This window comes from Plectropomus leopardus, chromosome 6 (genome assembly GCF_008729295.1).
Source record: "Plectropomus leopardus isolate mb chromosome 6, YSFRI_Pleo_2.0, whole genome shotgun sequence".
Lineage (NCBI taxonomy): Eukaryota > Metazoa > Chordata > Actinopteri > Perciformes > Serranidae > Plectropomus > Plectropomus leopardus.
This window is the reverse complement of record NC_056468.1, coordinates 17,267,073-17,294,780: the sequence shown is the minus strand read 5'-3', so window position 1 is coordinate 17,294,780 and position 27,708 is coordinate 17,267,073. Positions and strand designations below refer to the sequence as shown.

General features: G+C 40.6%; 1 protein-coding gene across 1 annotated transcript; it reads left to right on the top strand.

Annotated features, from left to right (window-relative positions):
• The first annotated feature begins 406 nt into the window (after positions 1 to 406).
• Positions 407 to 27,495, top strand: serinc5 (serine incorporator 5). The gene is made up of 12 exons (XM_042488572.1): positions 407 to 593; positions 13,054 to 13,221; positions 16,934 to 17,112; positions 18,625 to 18,707; positions 18,919 to 19,012; positions 19,721 to 19,932; positions 20,212 to 20,304; positions 21,581 to 21,707; positions 22,206 to 22,275; positions 22,487 to 22,523; positions 23,685 to 23,829; positions 25,657 to 27,495. The coding sequence occupies exons 1-12, from the start codon at positions 567 to 569 to the stop codon at positions 25,799 to 25,801; spliced, it is 1,380 nt and encodes a 459-aa protein (XP_042344506.1). The 5' UTR covers positions 407 to 566; the 3' UTR covers positions 25,802 to 27,495.
• Positions 27,496 to 27,708: the final 213 nt, after the last annotated feature.

The window sequence follows — 27,708 nt, the reverse complement described above, 5'->3', positions numbered from 1 at the left end:
AGGCCCATTTAGTAATCCATCCATGTTTGTACTTTCTCATCCTTTTTTTTTATAACTGCCATAATAATCCAGTAAAACATCTCTATTAAAAATGCATTATCTTAATACTTTAACGATCTTACAGGCTTTGTGCAGTTTATTGCGATGAATGTGTGTGTTGTGAGAGGCTTTGATCAGAAATGAAAGCACACTGTAACCTCAGAGTGTGTCAGATTTTTTTTTTTTTTTTAGATTTTCGTGGTTTATTGAGTCATCTGGCTTGAACCACTTCTTGATGCTCTCTGTGGAAGAGGCAGCTCAGCTTTGTGTTTGGCTTCGTGCTGGTGATGTGCTGTGGGAGGAGAGACAGGGAGGAATACTGAGGGGGGGGGGAGGAGAGACAGCGGCGGCGGCAGCGGCAGGGAGGAGGAGGGAGGAGGGAGGACGGAGCAGTTTGAGGAGGACAGTCGCGTTGTTGCTGTGTGGCGGGGCTGATTTCATGTGGAAAAAGGAAGAAACCGACAGAGAAATCAGCGAACTCGCCTCTCTCTCCTGAGCGGATTTTATTTATTGTCCCCCCCCGCAAAATGTGCACCCCGTGTTGTGTCTCGCAGGTGAGGAACAATACTCGGACTTACTGCTGTTTTGTTGTTGTTCAAAGGCTCACGGTTGGAAACGTTCACGTACAATGAAACGTTACAATGAAGCTAACGTTTGGTGTAACGTCGACTTCGGTCTTGTTTACTGTTTGTATCGACATCTGTAGCTATTCATTGTCAGCTAACGCGAGCAAGCGATTATTTTGTGTCGTGGCGATCCCCCCCCCCCAAAGCCCTGTCAGCCATCATAACTCATTAATAATAAGAATACGTTATAATCCTCTCACTAAAATGATTGAATAACTTAACTGTAGTAACGTTACAGCCGCCGGAAGACAAAGAGACGAGGCAACTAGCTTAAACATCAGCGAGTAGCCAACGTGCGGTACCTGCTATTATTAGTAATCTCTCAGTGTCTTTACAGATGTGTTGGGTGGAAATATTGTGGGTTTACAGAGATCAGACTTGTTTTGTCTGCACAACCAGGTAGCGAGAGATGAGTCTTCGTTGTGGTTTTCTTGTTTTCGTTTCAGTAATGCAGAGTTGCACTTTCGTAACCACTGAGGAACATCTTGCTCCCCAGCTCCAAAACTTCAGGCCAATCCGGTTTCTAGCTTCTTCTATCAGCCACACACGGGCTAACTTTAGTTTATAGAAATGGTATGGCTTCATATTTGTGTTTCTGAATTGATAATGGACAAAAGAGGCAGAATTACCTGAAAAAAAGGCAGATTTACTGTGAAATGATCTACATTATCTAGTACACCTCCTGTGGAAATAATATGGTTAGGCCTACTTTTTTTTGTTTGTTTCTGAGATGTTATAGGGCAGTTTTGAAGTTGCAGAATTACTGCTATTGGCAATATGGATCAGGGCTGCGCAATCAATCGAAATCTAATCAAACTTGCAATATAAAGTTTAGTTCTTGTAACTTATTTGCACATGCATATAGAAAAGACAGAATTTTAACATTTTGGACATTGTGCAGGGATGAAAATTAGCACCAGCCAAATGCTGGTAAAAGATGCAAGTGGTGGCTACTAAATTTGCTTCACTCACCAGCTACAAAAATAATGGTAACTTATTGAGCGGCTGGTAGATTTCTGAGTCCACTGTACTCAGTGGCAGGTGGACAAAAAAGTACATTTCCAACCCTGATTATATAGCAACAATCATACATTTAAAAAAAGATGAAACAAAGATTGTATAAATGATTCATTTTTTAAGACTAAGCAATCATACAAAATTTATACAGACTTAAAAAACAAAAAAGTATATATTTACAATTTGAGATGCATGTCAAATGACTGAACTGTTATGAATCATTACAAAAAAGAGTTCTTTTCAGATGATTTTTGAATAACGATAAAGTGTAATGCTTTACAGCAGGCACCCTAAATATTCTGCAGTTTAGTCAGTAATGAAAGAGACTGGTGGTTCCATTGTTTGTGTGTCTGAATTATTTGATGGCTGTGGGTAATATAAAAAAAATGTAGATTTGTAGAAGCCAGGCAGCTTCTGGTTTACATGTTAAGTTTGAGAGGATTTCTCTCAGCATTGAGTGTCTTGTTTCATCCAGCAGATTGTTTTTGACCACAGGGTTACCACTGCTGAGCTGGTCTGGTCAGGAATTTAATTACACAGACACATCCCTCATCTAAGGGGAGCTCACTTCTATTTCCTGTTCTTTTCAAAGACAGGATGATGGAAACAGGGGGAGGATTACAGAGAAAATAAAGGGCAAACAATAAAACAGTTATGTGTCGGTGGTGTCCTAATCCCTGTCACAGACAGACACTCCGTTTAGTGTTGTCGCCATCTCTGTTTATATGTATACTTGTAATTAGCTTTTTTTTTCAGTGTGCATATATGTCCCCGTCTTGAGGTTTAGAGTAGCCCAAATTGATGTGTGGTCCGTTAATTTCCTCTGGCTTGGAGGTGGAAATTAAGGGAGGGTGGGCGTTGTTTGGGTTACATTTGGAGAGGGGAGCAGGCATGGAGTGGGAGCAGCTCACTTGTAATTTCTCAGTGGGATCGGGGATGTATGCCATATTGTGATGGGATAGGGGGTAGGCTTTAGCTCAGTGTTGAGTTTTGTCCAAAGCGCTGCGAGCGTTGGCTGCGAGTGTGGGACAGGACTGAATCCATGTGGGTGTTTCAAGCAGCACAGCTATGGCACAGGCAACTCTGGCAGGGTACAGGGGTCTTGAGGACCTAGAGGGTACTAGAAAATGTGGTTCAGCAAGCATCCTTCCCGAATCCTGATAAAGTATTCTTGAGTAAGACATCAAGCACTAAACTTGCACTGTGACCTGTTGCACAACTTTTCTCCAGTACAGCATGCTTTATTCACCAAACATTTTGGCTTGCCTTTATCAGGGTGGTGCAAGATAACCAAAGCGTTTGATGAATTGAGATTTACAGGCAATGTTGTTATTTATTCTTTGGTGATATTTGACAAAGGTTAAGTTTCATGTATTTCTCATAAAAAGATTTCTGCAATTCTGAAGAATTCCAGCTGACTGCAATGTTATTACCCATTAGGCTTGTATCACAGTATTATGGTATACCAGGTTATTTAGAAATCTGGATGGTGTTATTTTTAAATGCTGTCAAAAATACTGAGCTTTATCTTTCAATTCCCTCTACACTGGAGGGGCTGTATTGAGGATGTTTTGCATTCTTGAGTTCACATTGGCAGTGTTTGTTGTTGCGGCGCTGCTGCAGAGCTGCCTAATGTTATAACTACTCTATTTCCACAATTAAAAGCACATACTGCATTTATTTATGAAGCCGTGCAAGCGGCATTGTCAACAGCACAGTCCTGCAAATGTTTCACAGGAGGACACCTTGTACCAACAACTGAATAGATTCTGTTGACAGAAACGTAATTTTAAAAAAGAAACAGGAAAGGTTGAGTTAAATAGATATATTTGTATTTCCTCATGTCTGTGACGGATAAAGACATCGAAACTGTTGTGAAATTAGGTATAGAGTCAATATAATTATCAAAAGACTATTTTCATTTTCTATTTTTTACTGAAAACCGAACACGCCATGTGGAAAAAATCAGCGAGGCTCCTTTTATCTAGATGTGCTATAATTAAGCAGCGCTGCTTATGCTTGCCGCTCTAACATGGTAACATGGGTGCCAAAATAAAAAACAACAGGTTCTGTAATGCAGAAGTTTTGATAGAAGAGAATAAAGGAAATGGGTGCAAGAATATTACCATTTGTTGACATTTCGTGAGTGTATTTGAGTAGACTGAAAATGGCAAGACAGCCTGCAGAAAACAGTGAACTTGCTGGCCGGCGGTGAAATTCCAGCAAGGTATGAAGGTATAAAAAAAAACAGATACGGCCCATTCCCATTTCACATATCAACAAATATTGTTAAACTATCCCTAAATGTTCACCAGCCACACTCATACAGCTGTTACATCAGGTTGCCGCCCAACTGTTTGTTGTCGAGGTCACGCCACACAGGCTGTAATTTCACAGAGGGGCAGGTGATCCTAAAAACACGTGAAATGAGGCGTAAAATCACTTGACTTGTAAAACTGTAGCCTCAGTGAATACGGCCACCGAACATCTGTAGGAATCCCCGCCGACATAAATTTCGGGGCCATTCCTACGATTAGAGTTACCGGCCAACTGTGTCCATGTGAGACATGTCTGCTATTTCCAGCTTCCCTTCAGGAATTTTGCTGTGGTCAGCAGCAGCAGCAGCAGGAGTTTGTTTTCCCACAGGGACATCATTGGCAATCTTTCATCTCTTTTTTCTCCCTCTGAACTGTCATACGGCAGCGATACTGTCATCCGCAACCTCCTCCCTCTCACATCTTCCCGTGCCTTGTCTGTGTAGTTTTGTGCAAGGGCTGAAGGTGCTGATGTAACCGTGTGAAATGCCAGCCAACTCTTTGCATGGTGCCATTAGTAGCAGTTGAACCCACTGTGTGCTGCTCTGTGAAACTGGAGCATCACACCAGTAAACAATACATTTTGGGAAGTGAAAAAGACCTTTTGATAAACACCGCGTGATGTTGGATTAGCCTGCGCCTGTTGATCTGATATTGCCTTGTATTTTGACTGTCTTCCCGTTCTTGTTTGGTCTGTTTCCTTTGGTTATTTTTGTGACGACTCCTTTGTCTGCACGAGATTGTTTCATTTCTGCCCTGTTTTTCAGCTCTCCACTGTACCTCGGCTCTTTTGTCTTTCTTTTCTGTCCATTGGACTTAACTTTCTCTCTGTTGGTTGTAGCTAGGGGCTGTATTTGCCAAGAGAGAAGCAAAGCCTTCCCTTTGTGTATAGGAAACAGAGCAGTGATACATTTTTGCTGTGTGTATACAGCTGCCTAGCTATATGGACAATAGCGTGGCTGTCAGTCACAACATAAGGGGAAATGCAGTAGGTCTTGGTCTGGAGCTCACGCCAACCTCACTTGTGTGTGTGAAAAAGGTTGTCCTTTGTGTCTTATTTAAGTTTTTTTTTCTCTCTCTCTGCCGGTTTCTCTGAGCTGCATTCAACTCTATGCATTGTTGCAACATGAGAGAAGAGGGTGGGGTCCACAGTTTCCACTGAGTTGCCGGTCTGTCATGATTCATCGTGGTCAACTTAATCCAACGCCTGCTATCATTTTGCTATAACTATCAGGGAGTTCCCTCGGTTTAAAAGCAGCCAGTGTAACAGCAAATTCTTCTTTTGTAAGGCGAAATGTACTAAAGGAAAGTAGGACAGGGAATAAAGCCGAATGTATTAGATGAGATGAATGAAGAAACACACTGGTGGTTTGAATCAACCTGATGTTAACACTCCCACGGATGCAGTTTTTGAAATATTTATACCACATTCTTCCAGTCAAGTTGTTTTGACAGTGCTCGTCTCACTTGTGAGCAGTGGTGGAACAAGTATTCAGATCTTTTACGTAAGTGAAAGCACTAATACCACACTGTGAAAATACTGTGTTACATATAACGTCCTGCTTTGAAAATGTTACTTAAGTAAAAGTTAGTAAGTGTACTTAAAGTATTAAAAGAAAAAGGATGCAATGCAGAAAAGTATTTTTTTAGGAGAAAGAAAACCACGCACCCCTCAAAAAACCCTTAAAATTATTTTTTTTAAAAAACCAAAACACTAGAAATTCTTTAAAAAATAACACAACAAAAAACTCCAAATTATAAAACATTTTTTAAAAACACACATCAAAACTCAAAATAATAAAAACATTTAAAATTACATTCTGTCAATCAGCTGATTGATTAATCAATTAATCAATTCAGCTGTGCATGTATAAACTGTAGAGTAGTTTAATTGATAACAAAACATTATACGTCAGAAACCTTTATGCTAAAATCGTAATTTTTTTAAAGCTACTACAGCTGTCAGATAAATGTAATGAAGTAAAAAGTATGATATTTCCCCCTGAAATGTAGTGGAGTAACAGTATAAGGTGACATGAAAAGAAAATACTCAAGTGAAGAAAAAGTTCCTCAAATTCGTACATAAACACAGCACTTGACTAAATATATTCTTAGTTAAACTGCACCACAGGTCGTGAGTCACGTCTGTCTGTTTGTGCTGCGATATAAACTGCTTTCTACTCCTACTGATAACATTAAGTCAACATTTCAAGTCAACTGATGAAAGTTTTTCCCTCTGGTCAAATTTTGGGAGGAGAATCTGTGTCAAAAACAGAAACGGGTCGTTTCTGCAGTCCGGTTCCAAATACTCCTGTCACAAATGCCACACGGGCTACTTTTTGGGTATCCGGATGTTGTCAGATTTCCTAATTTTCCAACTTGCGGAAGCATTGTTGACATATTTGTTCTGCTTGAGGACACCCTAACTGCCTCTGTATCTGTCTGCCCCCTCCCGAATCCCCTTTGCTGTGCCATACTGTGATATAGTGCGTGACCTATTTTGTGATTGGTCTGTTTGTATTGCGTAAGCAGTTGTGTCTGCGTGGCTGTGTGCTCCACAGTTTACTCCTTTATGTTTAATTTAGGCTACCCTTGCCATTTCCTGTTTGCTAAATACTGCAGTTCTTTTCATCACTGCTGGGTTGAGGATAATAAGGTGGGAGAGAATACAGGAGGGAGGAAACATGATAATTATCATCAATGCAGCCTCTGATAAACAGCTCACAGATGTGGTTTTAGGATTGATTAAGCATCCAGCTGTAGGTCAGAGTCCTTGTTTAACAATCGAAGGTCATACAGGAGCAAATCTATCCCTGCAAACACTTTCTTCACTTTGAGTGGCATTTGGTTTCATTTCCTGAGGGTATTTACTGCTGTGTCCCGTCCATCCTCTCTACGTGAAGCTAATTCTTGTCCTGTGCGTGTGTGCTTTGGGCAATATCGTCTTTCTTTTGACTCTGAGAACAGCTGGAGCGTAGCATGGGGGTCACTGATTTAGGGTAAAGGGCAGGTGAAGATAACAAAGAAAGGAGTGAAAAGGAGAAAATAAGAAGAAAATTGACAGAGGACAACAATAAGCCTCCAAGTAACATTGTGGGGGAGGATGGAGGAAGTGAGGTGAAGAGAGTGAACCAGAGCTCCAGGCTGAGTGAGAAAGAGACAAGTCTTTGTCTTTCGAGTGTCCCACACTCAGTGTAGTGAGGCCTGGTGCCTTCAGTGGAGAGTTGTGAGAGTTGTTTTGAGTCTTGTAAAGCTGGAACTGAGGAAGTGGCTAAAGTGCAGTGTTGAGGATGATCTTTAGGCATTTAGCAAGAGCAACATGACAGTCTAGTGGGGGGTTGCTGTTGATATTGAAGTCGGGGTGTACACTGCATACACGCCAACCACCTGTCGACATGCTGGTGGGGCAGGCGGGCAGTGGAGCAGGGGGTGGATGGCCCATTAAGTGGGTAGGGTCAGCTTTAGTTACCATGGATACTCTTTTTGTATCTGTGTATGTTGGAATTCCCCGAGATGTTCCCCCCTCCCTCCCTCCCGTTCTGCTGCAGTTTTCTTTGGCCCCCCTCACTGTGTGCAGTCAGCTGGTGAAACACCCCCTAACTAATGAAATCTAAACACCCTCATGACTTAAATCATCCTGCTTTTTCCCGCTTACTTTGTCTGTTGTGGTTAATTAATCGCCCATTGAAAAAGACGTGTGGGTGCAGCAGAGACAAAAAAAAAAAAGCTTATCCTGTTAAGCTGTGTGTAGTCAGGGGCCACATACATAAAACTTAGATTCAAGGCTGGAAATCTGCTTTAACACAGAATTATGCACACGCAGCCTTGGAGGCCTATTTTTCGACGTTTTCGTATGCACTCTTAGATTAGATTTGATTAAAACTTCTGTGGTAAATTGTGTGCGTGTGTATGAATTTACTGCCAACTTCCAAAAGTGGATATTAATACACCACTCTTGAATTCTGATTGGAAATAAATTGGTCTCATTCACTGTTTGATCTGGCATCCATGGAGTCTCTGTGTTTGTTGCCCACAAGCCATACCTGATAGTACGAGTAGGACGAAGTTATCATTTGACCTGTTTTTTTCTGCTGTTTTTATTTCTGCATTCCAGAATTACATCTGACCCCTGTTTGTTGACCTGTTTACTCACGCTTGTATAAACTTGCGGAGTTAGGAGGGTTTCTTTAGCCCCCTTTACACTGCCTGTTCAAAGCGTGGATATTATTTGCGCTGTTATTCTGCCTCACAGTTCTGTATTTAAGGTTCGATCGCAAAGTGAGGGTGCAGAGCTGTCTTGCCTTTAAGCTGGCAGTGGTGGTAGTAATATGAATCAACGTGTAAAAGGGACAGCCAGCAGGACGGGACCATGGAGGGGATGGGTGTGACGCTTTCATGGCATGTTGTGTGTGCAACCCACCACGTGAGATTTAAAAAAGCAACAAGCAGCAGTTAGCACCTAATGTAAAAAGGAAGAAGAAAAACCAAATATGTCTGCAAATTGGGAAAGCAATGAGGTCTGCGAGCTCCTTAACGTCTCTCTGAGCCGAGGACGAGATCTGCCGCCATATAACGGGGCAATAAATATTATTATTGACATGTTATGTTATTGTTATTGCTCAGAAAGTGGTATGTAATAGGTTACGCCTGTTCTGCTTTCAGGATGCTGGCATGTTGTATATAATCACAAACTAGGGTGATGTGCTGTTGTTTTTCTGTGTAAAAATGCTAATGCGGCATAAACAAGGGGCTTCTTAGCGGCCCTGTAGCACGATCTGTGTGTAAAAAGGGCTAAGAACAGACACTACAGCAAGAAAGATCACAAGGGCTTAAACCCTGATATTAAGATGAAGGATAGATTCCTTACTTACAATACCGGCCCGAATTGTTGATTCCTGATCCTAAAGGTCCAGTTGAATGTCTTGATTTAATTCATTTCTAACTTCAGTAACAGGAGCAACAGACACAGCGATGTTTGTCTCAGCTCTTAGAGAGAACTGTGCAGAGACATAACTGAGCTTGTTTCACATGGGAATCAGTTCAGAGAGCTAGAGAACTGACACCACTCAGCACATATCACAAAGGCAAGCCTGTTGGTTTGCCTTTCTTTTGCGCCGCCGGGCAAAAGACAGTTAAGTTACATCTAGAGAAAACTGGCAGCAGGGAGGCCCAGTCTGGACGGAGCAAGCAGGGAGGCTGAGAAGCAGCATGATCCCTCTGACCATGTGGCGTGTGTGGTTCCACGAGTCTGCAGCATACCGCACATTACTGGCATCAGGAGCGGAACGCAACACATCAGATGATGTTGCACACTGGCTTTACTACATCAGGACATCCTGGCCAGATTACAGGCCCCGGCTTAGGACACACACTCACAGACAAGGGCCGAGATTACTGTTATGACTGAAAGGCACATTGAACTGATCTTGCTATCATGTATTAACGCGTCTGGAGAAAAAAAACATTTGAGATACAATGTGGGGTTTCCTGGTGGTTTCCAAGAAAGTCAGATACAGTCACATATTTATAGATAAAACTTTGCATTGGGAGAGTAAGAGAGGAACATCTGCTGACCCTGAACACAGTCACCCACACTTTGAGTTGATGAGCGTCAGAAAACAACAGAATGCCCCTCATTGCTTTGTTCAAGTCTCACACACACACAAATGAAGTGGACCATGGACACCAATTTAATTCAGGTCAGATGAAAACTTAAACAAGTTTATATAAGGTAATGTTAAATTTTGTTCCTAAATTTAGGTCACAATACAGTCGTGTTGCAATTTTATATATTTTGCAAAATTTCAATAACATATTTTGCCATTTATTACTTTTTCTTTTTTAACATTTTTTGGGGGGGGGGGATAGGAAAGCTGAAGAGTAAAAGGGGGAGAGAGAGAGAGGCTGAGACTGGAATCGAACCTGTGGCCGCTGCAGCATCTACAACTTAAAAAAAGAGATCTGTTTTTATCTAGGATAAAGTTATAAGTTATTCAGTCATTTTTATTGCTGTAACATGCGTCTTACGGACTGAAACAGCAATTGATTTTATTGTTCTAATAAAGTGCCAGATTTTTTTTTTGGCGTTTGCAATATTAATAGTTTATATAATTGAAAACATCTATGCTTGGCTTCCCTGTATTTATACAATATTGCCATGCAAATATTTTGGTAATATGCTATATTGTTTTTTGTCCACCCCTGCTGACAATGTGATGAGGGACTATGTTTAACTACACCAAAACTATACCAATATATCCATTTACAAACTCCCACACTCATCACAGTTTAGCAGAAGTGCATGTGTTTGGGAAGTACTTAACATAGGCCTGGGGTAATGAGACTAGGATTATACAGCACGAGCTGTGTGAGTGTTTGTAAAAGGATGTTTCATTGCTGCCATTTAGTGTGGTCCCTGTTTACTTTAATTCATGAGGAATGTTGGCCTATTTTTTGATTCTTCATCTACTGTGGAGGTATGTGAGAAAATCAAGGTTCCCTTCACAATTTCACACGGTGAGAAATGAATACACAAATGGTAATTTTGTAGGTGTATTCCTTTTATGAAGGCAAAAAATGCCCCCAGTGCATTAAAACATGAAATATTTTTACCTTTTATCGACATGAATAGAGATTACGGGCATTGGGAAAAGAATTGTATTTCAGGAACACAAATGAACTAAATACAATCACAGAAGAAGAAGCATTTTGTTTGTGATATTTAAAAAAAATAAGTAAATCTGTTTGTGGCACCCATGTGGTGCTCCTGTTAGTTATATGATGAGGTAGCTTTAGCCTTTAGTCAGATAGTTTATTATGAAACAGATGGGGAATTCCTGAGAGACAGTACTTACTGGAAAACAAAAATCACAGCGACGCTGATTTCAACTGTACTTTCTGTACAACACCTAACTTGCACTCTAGGCTATCGCCTAATACTAATAATGATGGCACCTGGAGACAAGCTTTCCCCTACGGCTAAAAAAAATACTCAAACGTGGTAAGGCTAGCCCTGACATGTAGCCCACAGCACCTTTTCCTTATCACTTTCAAATTTTATTTTGTATCTCATAAGGGGAGAACATCACAGAAATTGGTGTGTGTGAGCCGTCCAGCTGTGGCGCACTATTGTGGCCCTTCAGTGTAACACACCTCCACTGTAGCCCACAACAGAAGTTCACCTCTCACCACAGCAGTGTGTGTTCTACGCGCTGATGAGTAGGACGTTTACAAAAGCAGGGTGGGGTGCCTGCAGAAAGACGCTACTGTATAATTATAAAACCTCCTCTTTCCTAAATAGAACACAGGGCCTGTCTTCATGAGACTGCCCCCCCTGTATGAGGGGCCTGTCAGAAGAAACATAGTAAGCCTCTGTGTGTGTGTGTGTGTGTGTGTGTGTGTGTGTGTGTGTGTGTGTGTTTTCGGACAAGACTTCGCTGTCTACACAGACCAAGAGTTGCTTCTGTGAAGGTGGTGGGGTAGTGGGGGGTGTTCCTCGTGATAGAAAACATGAATGAGCTAAGAGACAGGCTGGTGTCTTCTCCTGCAACTTTTTTCCCTGTCCATTAAGTTGCCATAATAGTGTGTTCTTGCTCAGACCCGCAGCAAGTGGTAGCTGTCTCAGGATTGTGCCAGAAGGCACCAGACGCATTATATTCCACCACAATGACTGCAACATTTTCAACTTTTTTTTTTTAAATCAACTGATTAACCATGCACATTTGCTAAGATAAGATGAATTTTATTTTAGTCACTTCACATGTTACAGCAGCTCAAAAGAAACAAAATAAAGAAAAAAAGTGATGAGTGAAAAATCTTAATGAAACAAGATGAAAACATGTCAAAAATACAAATAAGATAAAATACAAAAGATGCAGATACTGCCCATAACAGATAATTGCACAGGATAACTGTTATACACATATGTTGTGTTAGCAGCATAATATCGTATCGTATCGTATCGTATTGTATCGTATCGTATCGTATCATAGTTATATTATTCTATTCTGTTTATTATATAGTATGTATGCAGTGAATAAATATGTATATGTATAACCTGAGGTAAATGGTGCAGAGTAGCCGTCATGATTTAAATGGTAGGTGAGACAGAGAAACATGTCACATGATGTTATACGTGATATTAAGAAGTCTGAAATCTGTCTGATTATATGACCTGCAGTAGCACTCCTTATTTACACTGTGGTTGTCCCAGTTTGTTACTGAAGAAGCTGCATTAGGCTCCCACAGTCTCATGTGGGGGGTGAGATGTCTGTTGTGTTTTTTTGTTATAGGATTATGCGTGTTGCATTTTGTAAGCACCAAAAATAACTCTGGAGCAGTGCCTGTCTTTTAACATTGAATTTAAATTTGTATTAATATAAGTTTTGGTTTTTATGTTGTTTCATGAAGAGGAGACTCATTAAGACATTGCTTTAAGGTGTCTTTGGTTTTGGCGTCAACGTTTCAAACAACTGTACTGCTTTACTACTGCTATTTTTGCACATGGTCTGAACATTATATTTCTGTTCATCCTGAAAGAATAATCCCTCCTGGTTCTCCTCTGAGGTTCCTCCCCTCTTTTCCTGTTTTGGTTTTGTCTTCTATTTTTATGGAGGTTGCCTTTACTGAATTGAAGGTCTAAGGATAGAGGGGGTAGGTTTTTCAGATTTCTGACAGTGATTTTTTTTCTTGCCTCGGGTGTATTTCTATTTTCATCTTTTGTCCACTGCTCACGTTTGCCATCTTTTTACTACAACAAAACTTTAGTTGCAAGAAGTAAATTTTCAACAAATGCATTTAGAGATCTTGGGAGATTTTTGTTTTCTCTGTTGCCTTAAAGAAGCAAGCCTTAAAGATCTTAAAGAAAATCAAACTGCAGTGTCTAGTAGAGATGGTTGCAAAACACACACACACAGCCTGTCCTGCCTGATCCAAGTGCCCCGTAAATACATTATGTCTGTATCAGATGGCTTATAACAGTGTGGAAAATTGTGTAACTGATAGCTAATGTTTTCCCCATCTCTCCCTCTTTTCTCCATTGTTCTCGGGGCGAGCAGCTGGCCTGCTGCTGCGGCTCAGCGGCCTGCTCGTGCTGCTGTAACTGCTGCCCCAAGATCAAACAGTCCACGGGGACACGAATCATGTACGCCCTCTACTTCGTGCTGGTCACCGTCATCTGTGTCATCATGATGTCCCCCACTGTGGAGCAGGAGTTGAGAGACCACGTGAGTACATAAATCACACTCAGCAAAGTGTAACTCCCTCAACACCCACGCATGCACGCTTTTTTAAAAAAATGTCATATAATTCCAGAGTTTGAACTGTCTGTGGTTGAAAGTATAAAAGTAGGGAGGAATAAAAGGCGCATTATGTGCTCCACTACAGCGTCATATTAAGTGGAGAGTGGAGTTGTTCTGAAACTCGGAGTCACAACAGCCTCTAACAGATAAGTGCTTCTTAGTACAGTGATGAATGATAGACTGGTATTAAGGTATGATGAGATATACTCAGAGGTCATGATTTTCTGTGCAGTCAAATTATTGGGTACATCAGTCCAGGATAGTTTCTGTTCAAAGTAGCAAAATAAAAATCAGTTGTTTAGTTCTTATCAGGATTAGTTTAAATGTATCTGATGTTTACAGCTGAAATCAGGCATGTCAATATCAGAGGTGCAAGCGGAACTAATATTTTTAAAAATACTGTACAAAAACAAGCAAAGTGATAAATCTTGCAGGGTTCAGTGAGTGAGAGCGTATCACAGAGGTCCACACATTTATCGGTTTGGCCCATAAGACATTTTACAAACCACTGCTATCAGTGAAACTAGACTCCAATAGTTGGCCGATGGCTGTGCAACCTCCACCGGTCACATGACAGCGTACACTCCAGACCGGAGCTGAAGAGGGCTGTATGAGAACGAGCAACAAGGAGCTTGGTCAGTGGGTACAGCTCCAGAGAGAGCTGGTCCCCTCTGCTGTGAGTGTGTCTGGTATTTTTCATTTGAACATATCGGCCGACTAATCAGCTATCTGCTTTTTCCTGTTCCAAACTATTGTAATTATATTGTTGTTTAAAAAATCCAGTTTGGTTGAGTGTATTTATAATTCAGTTCATCCAGGTGTCAGCTGAAGTCCACATTGCCCTAATTATACTCACTAATTACCTGTTTCTGTCATGCATTCAACACCCCCCCCAACACCCCCCCCCTTTTTTTTCATTTCTTAGATGAGCGGGGCACATTGATTATTGCTGCTTTTGTAAAGTAACACGTAAGGGATTGTTTGTATCTTGTACTGACACAACTCTTATGTCTACTTGTTAAATATCTGCTGCTTTCTGATTGTCAATACTAAAAAATCTGCGTATTTTCTCAGAAATGAGTTATGTCTGCATTGTCTACTCTTTGTAAGTATAAATAATGTGTTAGTTGTTAATTCTGTTGTTGTTTTGTGAATGGCCTAGTTAACTGAGCAGAAGAAAGGGGGTCAGCTGAGAGGCTGCACAGGGTTCCCACGGATCCCTCAAAACTCTTTAAAGGCATTGAGTTTATCAATTTAAAAATGAGGCATTGGTTGCCATTAAAATATCTTCAATTGATCTTTCAAATGTCTTAAAAATGCTCAGATTTTGTAGATGGGATTTTTGTGAATCTTTTTTTTATCTGACTTGGTGTTGCAAAAGCTCAAAATAATGGGTAACTTAAAAAGAATAATAATTCACTGAATGGCTCTTGCACTAACAGCATCAAAGAGTCATGTTTTATGTTACGATAAATTACCCCTTATCTTAAGTCATTGATGTTGTTATATGCTTTTTTCCTTAAATATTGGCTTCTGTAAAAGTCTGTATTTCATTTCAAGTGGCATTATAAAGGTCTTAAAAAGCTGTAGCTGTAGCGAGCCTGCTGTAGTAAACCAGCTTACAGTAACTTTCAAACTGTGACCTTTTTTTTTGGCCTCCTGCTACGTCTATAGTGTACTCTCTCCCCAGGCTTCCCCTCTCAGAGGTTAACTACATAAAATCAGTCTGCAGACATGGAACAGAACTGAAAAGGAACATATTTGTAGGTTACGCGCTCAGCACACATTTATTTTGAAATTTGATGTTTTCTTGCCAGGTGAGCCGACTTTTGTGTTGAGCTCTGTGGTGTAAATAGAATAAAATTTCAGAGGATGTACCAGTGTTGCCTCGTCATTGCTACAGGCAAAGAAGACATCCCACTATCTTATCTGGAGATCCCATGTGTATCTTCACAGTAGTAAGGTCACAGTCAAGGAGGCAGGAGTTCAGGCTGCTAGCTTTCTGTTTTTAAACGCCCACCAAACCCATGAAGTTGGTAGAAGATACACAGGAGGCCTGCTGCTCTCTCTTTTGATCTTCTCAGCTTTCATGTGTTGTTTTTCTCCCCATATTTCCTCTTTGAATCGTCATAATGTAGGATTATTATGAGACTCTTTCTGTGGTTGTTTCTGAGAAATTCCAACTTACCTGCAGGGCTTATGTGGCTCTTACAACAATAGAGTTATCCGGGTGATCAGACAGGAGTAAGAGTCTCTTTGTCTAAGTTAATACTGGTGTCCTGGAGGTGTCATACACTATGTACAGTTCAGTTGCTATCAGCATTCACTAGACTTGAAAGACCAGGAAGAATACCATCAGCTGACTGTGTTACTATGGCAATGACTGCAAGCTTCCCCAAATGAGAGCGCTGTTTGAAGACTGATATTTTTCCACCAATCTTCCTCTGCTGTTTTTCTTCTGCTGTCTTTCTCTGCCAGTGTCTGCTGTACAGTAATAAACGACTCCCCGCTGTGTGTCTCCTTTTGAGAGGACAACCCCGTTAAAGGCCCATCCAGGCACAAAATGGCCTCTGATAGCCCCACGCAAAGCCCGCTGAGCTACACACACATGCTATATACACATATACACGCACACTGCCAGTCGCACACTGAGCACAGTGGGAAGTCCCGGCTAAGAGAGCAGCCATTGTGCGTATGAGAGTGCTGGTCTTTTCTCAAGAGATTTACAGCTGTCTGAAACAGCCGGCCCCCTTCCCTCTTAATCACGACACCATGGACATGCTAATATGGTCCTCAACGTGAGACAAAAGCTCTGAAATGGGCTTTTTACTCTATGTTGTGATCTGGTGCTGGACTGTGCGACACAGTTAGGTGATGACAACTCAATCCGCTGGCGTCTCACCCATGTGTACAACCTCGAGGATCAAAATACTTTGCCAATAACTTGTAAAGCCAACTCAAACCATTTATTATCTGACAGTAAAGATCTGTAGTACTCTCAAAAATTGACTTCTGTTTGAAAAGCAGCTGGTGTGTTGGACTTTGATTCACATCGCTGCAGTCAGGGGGCATCAGAGAGGGGAACAGATATGTGAGCCTCGTTCTGTGGTTATCATTGCAAAGGCCGTCTCGTCTGTTGGCACCGAGCCACTGAAGCACTTCCAATTTCCTGTTGAAGGCCACGGCAAAGTCCTTATCTACTTTTTTTTATGCAGCTCACTGTAGGTCAAAATAAATGTTGGAAATTCATACTAAGATGGATCTCCCAATCTTTCTCTCTTGCTCGTGCTCTCTCTGCTTTTCACTCTTCCCAGTCCCTCTGACTTGCTGACAAAAGGCAGTTAATTTATTCATCTGTGTCTTTTGTTTGTGTACACTGACAGTTAGTTGTAAGGCCCCTCTAACAGCCTGTAGAGAACGAGGGATGAAAGAGGGCTTCACGGACAGAAAGAGGGGTTGTTGTTGCTGCCTGTTCTCTCTTTCTGTTCCTTTAGAGGCGTGACGTTCAGAATAGACGCCATCGGGCCTTTTCACTGAGGCCGCGCACTAGACAAACATGAGCAGAGTTGGAGGGAGGTGGGGGGTTCAGCACCATAATGAGCTAATCTAAGTGTGTGTTTGTGATTTTGTCAATCAGATCCCCTTCTACAGTGAGTTGTGTCAGCAGATGAATGCAGGGGAGAATTGCAAAACTCTGGTTGGCTACTCTGCTGTCTACAAGGTGTGCTTCGGCATGGCCTGCTTCTTCTTCCTCTTCTCTATCTTCACCATACGAGTCAACAACAGCACCGGCTGCAGGGCGGCTGTGCACAATGGGTAAGAAGGCCCAGTTCCTCCTTCCTTCCACCTTTCATCTTGTCTTTTATTGAACACTATATAAAAAGCTGGAACCCCAAATTTGTAGTGCTTTTCTGTGAGCGCAAAAGCTACGGAAAATTCAAACGCTTGACTGAAGGTCGGTACATTACATGTTTTCATAAAGGGAATACTTCAACCCCTAAATGTTTATTATGTGTGCATTTTTCACTCTCTTTTACCTTGAATTTGAAAAGAAAACTTTCTTTTTCCCACACGCCCCCATGGTGAACAAAGAATCCAAAAAAGGCAGAAGTTCTTGATGAACTGAAATCACAGGGAGCCATATAAAATGGCAAACACTATATCAAAACATCCGTTTACAAACTCTCACACAACTCATGCAGTATAATCCAAGTTTCATTTATCTGGTTACATTCTTAGTACTTCGCAATCACATGCACTTTTGCTTAAACTGCAGCATTTAAAAATGTTTTGCATAAACAAAGCAGGCACACTACTCATTGTTACATGAGCATTTTTCTGTAGAATTATGTTAAAAAAATACTTCTTTTTGGAAAAATGCACATGTTTAGGACGTACTGAACCTTGACTGGATTAATGAGACTTAGGTTATACTGCATGAGTTGTATGAGAGTTTGTAAACAGATGTCTTGGTACAGTTTTGCTGTTGTGAAACACGGCCTCCTATGTCTTCAATTCATCAAAAAAAAGTTAATTTTCTGATTCTTTTGTTCACCTTGAAGACGTGAAAAAGTTTTACTCACTAAAGTTAACTTAACTCTTAGTGAGTAATTGAGTGTTCCTTTAATGTCATAAGTCATAAGTTAGGTCTGTTCCTCGTCCTGCAACATGACAAGTGATCTCTTTTCTGAACACAATTATGACATAAACATAAGCATGTGTTATCTTACAGATCTCAGTATTTTTGTATTCCTCATACTATGTATTCCTAATTGATACAGTATGTAGTTTTTGCATTATTCAGGGTTCCCATGCTCATGGAAAACCTGCAGAAGTCATGGAATTTGGAAAATTCATGGAATTTTGTTGTGTTTAGTGAAATTGTTACAGAAACCTTCTGTGAATAACTTTTCATTGATTGCAGCCTAACGGCAAATTTGTTTTCTATCTGATGACGTAACATAGTGCTAACATGGGTTGATTTGTGACGTTTTCTTTACCATGTATAGCATGTTCTTCATTTTCTCCCGGTGTCCCTTACATGTATGCACGCTAACTAAAATTACATTTGAATATATTTCGAATCTACTTTTGAATCTACTATCGAATCTACTAAAAAAGAGATATAAAAAAGTCTTGAAAGGTCCTGGAAAAGTTTGAAATTTTGTCCATGAAAATGTGGGAACCCTGATTGGAATACTGTCAAAGTCACACTAAAGCTGTTCTGTCAGGCGTCATTGTTTTGTATGTTGTTTCCTTTTTTTGTGTGTTTTATGTTTCACTTTTTTCATGTGTTTCCCTTCTCATTATCACTGCTTTGAACGTCAGGTTCTGGTTGCTGAAGTTTATTGTGCTGGTGGCGTGCTGCGCTGGAGGCTTCTTCCTCCCAGAAGAGGAAACCTTTCTGGAAGGTAAGCAGAGAAAACTCTGAAGTAAGAGGAAGTAACAGTTATTGAATTTTTTTGTTGTATGTCCCAAGCTCACTCAAATACACTGTCTTCCGCTGCTGAAGTAACCCTGCCATCTTTGACCTCACAGCATGAGAGTGAAACAGATATCTGCTGTCAGATCTTCTCATCTCTAAAACGATTTGCCTATCTCTGCCTCTGTTCAATCCCACAGTGTGGCGCTATGTAGGAGCAGCTGGCGGGTTCATTTTCCTGCTGATCCAGCTCATGCTGTTGGTGGAGTTTGCACACAGATGGAACACAAACTGGTAAGAGACACATGTCTTCTCTCTGCTCCTGTCTGTCTTTTGTCCCAGTAACTCAGAGCCTGGGTCTGCCCTGTAAGCATGGGAGCAGTGCAGTACTTTTTATTTGATCATGAGAAGCTCAAAGGGTGGGCCTTTTTTTGCTGTGGGGTTATTTGGATGAAAAAAGTTTGTAAAGAGGAAGTAATGAAGCTCTGTGTTTCTGTGGGTGGAGGGGAGGCCCGGCAGTGGGCCGGCCCTGTGCAGATTCACAGGATGCATATGGTTTAGGAGCGTGCACTCTGTTTCCCTTTCCTTTCCCACACAGACACACATACCACAGCAGATTGTTTCAAATTTGTTTAATGGTTTGGTAACCAATGTAGTAAACTTAAACCTCTCAGTGTGCATTGGTATGCTCACTTGAACCCACTTTTAGTGTTGTAGTAAAACCTTGAATTTCTAGACCGAGAAAAACGGATGTGAAAGCACTTAAGCAACCATAAACCTGTCTTTTCATCTCCACGGGGTGCAGGAACAACTCACCAAACATAACTCTCTCTCTCTTTGAATTTTTCTTTAGGGATATCTCTCATGTGTTCGTTTTTTTGGCTTTTTTCCCTGTTTACTTGATTATTTTTGTTCTTCAATTTGCGTTACCCTCGTTCATGTTGTGTTTTTCCCTTTCTGCCGTCTGCTTCCTCTCTCTCCCGCCTCTCTTTCTCGCTGCAGGAGTTCAGGGCTCTCGTATAATCGTCTGTGGTACGCAGCTTTGGCTTTTGTGACTCTGATGCTGTTCAGTATTGCAGTAGGAGCCTTAGTCTTCATGGGTGTGTTCTACACCGACCCCGAGGCCTGTTTATATAACAAGATCTTCCTGGGCATCAATGGCAGCCTGTGTCTCATCGTCTCCCTGTTGGCCATCTCCCCGTGCATACAGAAACGTGAGAACCTGTCCCCACCAGCACATGATCTCATTTGACTCTCCATACAAATGAAAGCACAAGCATTTGCATTTAGGTGCCTTTTGTAGAAAGCTACCATGTTTATCACAAAGAAAAATTCAGAAACAGCCGCACCTTAGACACCTCAAAAATGATAACGACAGAATTAATGATGAGCAAGACTTTAATATGTACAGCACTTTGTTAAAAGCATTAACACCAACTTGGAATTTCTGGCAGTAATAATGAAATCCTTTATGCACTTTTGTGTCCCTGCAGTGCAGCCCACATCAGGCCTGCTGCAGCCAGGAGTCATCAGTGTGTACGTCATGTACCTCACCTTCTCAGCTTTCTCCAGCAAACCAAAAGAAAGTAAGTCCCAACAGACACTCATCTCTAATGAGTTATTACAGCCATCGTTCAGTCAACTCGGATCAACAAGTAGTTTTATGATGAGTCACAGGTTAGGCTTATCAGTGCTGCAGCAAACACCATGAGAAACATGACCGCCCCGTACTAAAGATTGATAAAGTCAAACCAGTGGGCTGACACTCGCACAGCTGCTCCTCTTACAACTCCTGCATTGACACACTGTCCCACTTAGGAAAAGGAACAAAATCAATATAAATACACAGATGGTGACAAATGAAAGAATAAAGGAGTGGAGAAAAAAAACAACTGATGATGCAGTAGCTCTGTGATGCTGTGGAGAGCATTTTGCTGGCATCTCATAATGTTAACGTAACAGTAAAATCATTCATGCATCCGCCCTGTAATTCAGATCTACTGCAAATTAAATTCTTTCTTCCTGTAGCCCTTCCTACATCCTTCTAACAACTTCATGAAATTTCGGCTAGTATTTTTTCCTTATCCTGCTGATAAACAAACACTCAAACAAACCAAAGAGAAAACATAACCTTCTTTGTGGAGGTAATAATAAATAGTGGTTGTAAGTCATTTGGTAAAAATAAACCATCAAAAATAATTGAGACAATAGAACAGACACTTCAAGAAAAGGGAAGCACCTCTTGCTTAGACACCTACCAAAAAAACATCATTATTTCCATTGCTTTCTGGTTGAGGACACTGATTTGACAGTCAAGTGTTCAATGTTATCATAACAGATAAGGAATCCTGCTCATCTGCTCTGTGAAAAGTTATCGTGGGACACTCAAGAGTGAGAAACATAAACCAAGGCCTGTCTGAGATGAGGCATTAAGACCTCCATGATAAAAAGTTTCACAGAGAGCTTAAGAGAAAGTTGTGTTCTCAAAACAAATTACTTTATAAGTCAGACGTACATTTCCATCCCTACCGCCCTCCTTTTTTGATAGTAGGTGTCAAGATAATATTCCACGCTGAGAAAGTATTGTAAAGATAATCTGAACATAAATATTTAATATCAGCACACGCCTCCAAAGTAACACTCAAGTACTCTATCTACTGCTGAGGCTGCCGGTGCTTTTGTACTTACTGTATGTTTTACTGTGCCTCTATATTTCTCCTTCCCCTCCTCCTCTCAATACTGCTGTGCCAAAACACACACACACACACACTCACTGCTTCTTTCACAATCTCCCTACTCCTTACAATACTCCCTCTGCTTCGTCTTTCGCCTCATCCATCTCTGTCTGCTCTGTCTGTCTAGTTGTGGAAAGAAATGGTGTGAACACAACCGTGTGTGTGTTTCCCTTCAACTCTGGGACTGAGAGTGACAAGAAGATTGTCACAGCTTTTGGAACGGTTATCCTCTTTGGCTGCGTCCTTTACTCTTGGTAAGACAGAGGCATGCACACACACACACACACACACACACACACACACACACTCACTTGGTTGTCCTTTTCCAAATCATACATCATCATATCATTAGATTTAAATTGTTAATAGATTTCGTGAAGGCTCAAAGCTAAACCCATTATTAGCAGTTGTGTTAGAAGCAGTGTGGAATAAAGGTGATGTATTTGATGGCAGGCTGTAGCGACAGAGACAGGGTAGTTTTGATTGGCTGTGACTCTGGAGAGACAGCGCATGATTGGCTATGGCTGAGCAGAGGGTGTGAGAGGCGAGAACTATGGCTTTTTGCGTTGGTTCACATGTGTTTCTCATCAAGTGGAGGCATCATGTCTCTTGTGGTCATCCTCTGAAGAGGAGGGAATTAGACCCTGCAGCAGTCTGAAACTGCAAATTAACGGAAAAATGCACAGTGATGGAATTACAACCTTTCTCTCCCTCCATCTGTCTTTCTATCTCTGTCTCCACCCTCCCTCTAGTTTGACGTCCACCACCAGGCGAAGCTCTGCAGCGCTCCGGGTGTGCAGGAACAGTGAGCCAGAGTCTGAGGTAAACGCACAAATATTCAGCTCTCACTGGGTGTGCGGGTTAATGAAAAAGACACACTGGTTCAACAGATTAACAGGACTTACTAAATCCCACCGACCAGACGCTCACAATTAGACGTCCTTATCAAATTAAACAAATTAAGCCCAAGAGACAAAATGTGTGTGTCTGCTCCAGTTCAGTGGTAACCGGTATGTTTTTCTTTGTCCTGCAGAGAGCTCGCTGCTGTTTCTGTTTTGGAGATGACACAGGTGAGGAAAGCCAAATCCTTTCTCCTCACCACCACCACCACCACCACATCTTTTTTTCCCCTCCTTCCTCTCTCTCTCTGTCTCTTCAGCCTGTTTAGTGTGTATGCGTCTGTCCCCAGACGTGGTGTTTGCACACAGAGGGGCTACGCTCATTGCTATTCCTCAGCCAGATTGAGGATGGTGAGAAAGTATTGGTCAGCAAACACAGATGATGTCACTGTTACTAGGAGGGTAGAATGACACAGTGAGGCAAGACCAGCAGTGAAGTAGAGTTGTGGGTAGGCTGACACTGCCCCCTGCTGGAAATAAAATGGGTTTGTTGGCAGATATAAAAATCAGAAATATACATGTTTTATTTTGAGAGTAGAGCTGCAGTAGCAATTCATGAATTGCCAGCTCTTCTGATAATTTGCGTAGTAAAAATGTCAAACATTTGCTGGCTCCATCTTCTTAAATGTGAGAATTTGTTGCTTTTTTGTCATTTATGATATTAAATGAAGAGGACTTTGGGTTTTGGCTCTTAGTTGGACAAAAGAAGCATTTCAAACATAATTTTGAGCTGCAGATACTTGTATTTTTCAGTTTGTTTTTTTTTGACATTTTGTAGACTTAGCTACAATAACCAATAATTGTGAAAATTGTCTGCAGTTTAATCAATAATGAAAGTGTTAGTTTTAGCCCTATCTGGGAATAACACATACTTCATATTACTAAATCCAGAATGACACTGGGCTTTCTCGCATAAGATAAAATAAAATTAATTTATCTTAAGGGAAATTTCTTTGCAGCAGTTGTAATAGGAATTAGGAGTGCAGATACAAAAAGTGCAGTATACAAGGACTAAAATAACATAGCAGAAAAAGAAATGTATAGCGAATATAAAATACAATATATAGCAACTAGAGGTAACAGTAAGATGCATAATATAAAAAAATAGCTAATAGTTGCAATATATAACCAAAAATACCTAACAGTGAGGCGTATATAAAGTGCAAAACATAGTCAGTTTGTCCATAAATATGTTTGTACAGTGTCAGATTTGGGGACATATCTTTTCTCCTGGTTCACACCGCTAAATGCAACTGAAGTGTCTTTAGGCATTTTCTCACATTAAAAGTGACACTAACCCGCGTTCTGTTTGCATCGTCCTGTGATTTTTAGACGACTACGATGAGGAGAAGACTGGTGGAGGCCAGAACGTCGTGTACGATGAGAGGGAGGGAACCATCTACAGCTACTCCTACTTTCATTTCGTCTTCTTCCTGGCATCCCTTTACGTCATGATGACCGTCACCAACTGGTTCCAGTAAGTGATTCTCTAAATGTGCTTTGGTATATATGGGTGTGCAAATCCAGTTACTGGGGAGGAGTTGATACAGAGCAAGCGATAGAAACGTCCTTCCTTAATTTCTGGGGTAATCACAAACATCCTCGGAAAACAGAATTAGGCAAACATGCAGCTTTATAAATCTGACATAAAAAAAACGTGTTCTCTTTTCCTGCTATGACAAGTGAAAATATCACATGAGAAAAATGTTTGTAGTGGCCTTACCCAAATCAAGGAACCAGATTAAGGTTGCATGTTGTAAATTTCGTCTTATTTGAGTGGCTAAAAGTGGCTAAAATCATTTTTTAAAATAATAACTATGGATGAAGTGACAATGGAAAAGCCTAACCCGTAGTGACAAACCCACGGGGGATTATTCCCCTCGGCTCTATCAAGCTTTATCAAATCATATCAAATCAGATTTTTTTATATAGCGCCTTGATTTGACAACATTTAACAACAGTGAAGGCAATAGGAAAAAACAAGAAATTCAATTATATGTGCTCAAATCTAAAACAGGGAATTACAAAGAGGCTTCAATCATGGAACAGATTTTTTGATTGCTAACAATACGATAAATGAAACTGGGATCTACTTGAGCTTCATCATCACCTTCTGGTCACAGCAGAAGTCTTCCCTTGGAAAAGTGTTGACACTTTTCATTAGTTTCATACATTTTTTCACTGATCTCATAGAAAGACCCAGGACTCTTTTGGATTAACTATCAGTTAAAGTGAAAACATCTCCTCACAGTTGATAGAGAGTACTTGCAACATTATGACTCTCTGTGTAAAACTCATTTGGACAATTCCTCAAGTTGCAGTCAGCCCTCATCCATCAACAAAAGATGCAGCTCTGTGTTACTATTCGCAAGCACGAATCAGAGAGGAAAAATGCAAGTAAAGCAGAGGAGGAGACAATAATTCAGTGTTTGAAAAGTCTGCAAACAAGAGCAGCTCATGCCTGCATGTCTGGTGCAGTCCAGCCAAAACGAAATGACATGGAAAACTGTGTTTGAGTACAATACTGCACTTTAGGTGACGTTAGTTATTGGTTGATATTTTGTTTGTTTTGTTTTCTGACAGTATTTCTACAAGGTATCTCAGTAAGTGTAAAAAAGGCAGGTCTTGAGTGCAGCAGGGATTGTTTTCTCTAGTAAAATCATCTTCAGAGGAAAGGATACAGTTCATGCAGTGCATGCTTGCTTCACCTTTTTAGCACAAAGGCTACTGAAAGTATGTGCAATATCAACAAATGGCAGAGGCATAAAGCACACACTTTCAAGGTTGAACAGCTTCATTTTAATAGCTGTATAGTTAATTTTACTATCTGTTGTGTGATTGATTGAAGGAATGGATTTATTTTACAGAAAGTTGTCTTCACTGATGGAAATATTTACTTCTGTTGCACGTTTTTTTTTTTTTTTTTTTTAATTTTCTTTTTATTGGATTTTTGCATTCAAGTACCTGTTGCACGTTTTTAATGTCATCTGAGTGTGAGAATACTTTGAAAACAAAATGTGTAATTTTGGCCAAAGATTTTCAGTTGAAGTTTGTGTGTGAGCTATTTTGGAAAAGAAACCTCTTAGTGGACGATTGTGTTCAAGCACATTCAAAAAATCTGTAAAAGTTCTGAGAGATGCCAGGGTGCTAGCCCATTTAGAGCTTTAAAAACAGTTAAAGAAAGAATTCATTTCTGTGTTTGACAGGTAGACTGTTTATAGTGGATTTTGAGCTCACTGCATATTTACTATTTTGGTTCACTCTCATAGCATTGCCTTCATCAACATGTTGCTTCCTTTTACAGTTTTGACGACCACAAGATTGAGAAGTTGTTAGACGGGAGCTGGTCAGTGTTCTGGATCAAGGTGGTCTCCTGTTGGGTCTGTCTCATCCTCTACATGTGGACCCTCGTTGCTCCCATGGTCTGCCCCAAGCGCTTTGAGGCCTAGGACGCTCACCACTACACTAGAGTCAGACCACTTTCCTGATTCTTGGGATGTGGCCAGGCAGAAGCTCTCACGCTGAGCCAAGGGACCACCCCCTCCGCCCCCCCACCCCGCCCTTCAAACACAACCCTACACTACCCTCAGCGTTTGAATCGGAGGACTATCTGTTGCATTTTGTTTTATACGCTAGTGTTAATTTGACTTTGTTTTACATTGTTAAGCTGTTAATACCTTGATGGTAATTTTGTTATCTTTTACTACCACTTACTCATGGAGTTTTGTAATAATTACAGATTTAAAATTACAGAAAGGAATCACGGTGATTTTTGAGACACGAGAAGCATCCAGCCTCCGTAGATTTCTTCATAATTTCAGACCTGAAAGTACATTTTGCAAGTATTTCCTGTGTGTGTATGTGTGTGTGTCAGTTTTTCTTGGAGTCTCGCTTTTACCCTCAGCCAGCCATTTCATTTCTGTACAGTCATAAAAGTTGTAGCAAAGTTTTGGGACAAATTTATTTCAGGTTAGAGATTTTACAAGAGAAATTGTATTTATTTACGTGTCTTCAGTAATCAGAAATCATTCTGTAAAGGGATGTGGTGTAAATTGAATTAGATTTGTCTGGACTCTGTTGAAAAACTCATCTCTCAGGCTCACATTTAAGCTGTATATGTTTGTGCTTTGTTATATTGCTCCTTTTTGTAGAAGTTTTCTATGCAACAGAACAAGCTCTTTTCGGTATTATGCCCAGTGTTGTGACGTTTCCACTTAGATTACAAGGATAATGTTTCCAATTTTATTAATGTCAGCGCTCCCTTTGAGCCAAATCTTTTCTTAGGAAAAATCCATGTCATCTGTACAACGTTTCCAAATCATCGTCGTTGTTGTTGTACGGGGTAGTGCTCTTCAAATCAACCTGCCTTACATAGGAGTGACGTTAGTTAGTGGAGTGCCGCCTCTCTGGAAGAGCTGCCGTGACACAGATGAGGAACGTTTGCCAAAGGTAGATGTCAGAAAACAAACTATCAGAGAAGAGAACATTATGTATTTGCATGCACACTCAGACACTTAAATCAGCTGTTTTCTGTACAGTTCTCAAGGCTTTTTGCCTCTGCTCCATGTGTCAGCGCATTATGGTGGACAGAATAAGGTAGCATGAGTGCTTTTATTAGTGAGCTATTCAACACTGGATGTTGACTTTACTGCCGAATCTAAATTCACACAAAGACCTTCACCTGTTTTTTTGTTGTTGGTTTTTTTTTTTTGCATTTTATAAAGAAACAATTTATTCACATTGTCAACATTGGGAGTCATTCTCATTTGTCAGTAAATTAGAATGTTCTTCTGTTTTTTTACTAACATTTTATAACTTAAGTGCATATTTTGGCTTGAGTTCTGCGATCAGTGGGAAGTTTCATTAAGTTTATGCTTTATGTAACTGCAATTCTGTCATGTGACTTTTCTTTTATGGAAATATTTCTGCATTTTAATAGTTGGTATGAATGTAGAAAATACATGGTGCTCTGCAGCTTTGACATCAGTCTATAAAGAAAATACGTATAGCAGGACCCACTGTGAAGGCTGTATAGTACAACAGAAAAACAATTTTGGACCAAGTAGTATGTTGAAATACAGAGGAGTGGGTGCCTTGAAGTTGTTTGTTCTCAATCTTTCAATAAATCATCCATTGAACGGCACGTAGTGTCTCCAACGATGTTTCTGTCATACAGATGAACACCCAATTGGCCTCATGCAAGGAAGCCATTTACAAACAAATAATCCTTTACTTCTGTTCGTCATCGACAATTACTTCTTATTTTGTCAGTATCCATTGATTTCTGGGACTCCCAGTGTTTTCTTAGTTTTGCTTTTTCTTTGGGAAGAGAACTGGTCATTTATGATCAAGTGGG

Coding starts and splice junctions, on each gene's coding strand:
- serinc5 (XM_042488572.1), top strand. CDS start 567: ATGTGCACCCCGTGTTGTGTCTCGCAG. Junction 17,113..18,624: donor AGGGCGGCTGTGCACAATGG/GTAAGAAGGCCC, acceptor TTTGAACGTCAG/GTTCTGGTTGCTGAAGTTTA. Junction 22,524..23,684: donor CTGTTTTGGAGATGACACAG/GTGAGGAAAGCC, acceptor TGTGATTTTTAG/ACGACTACGATGAGGAGAAG.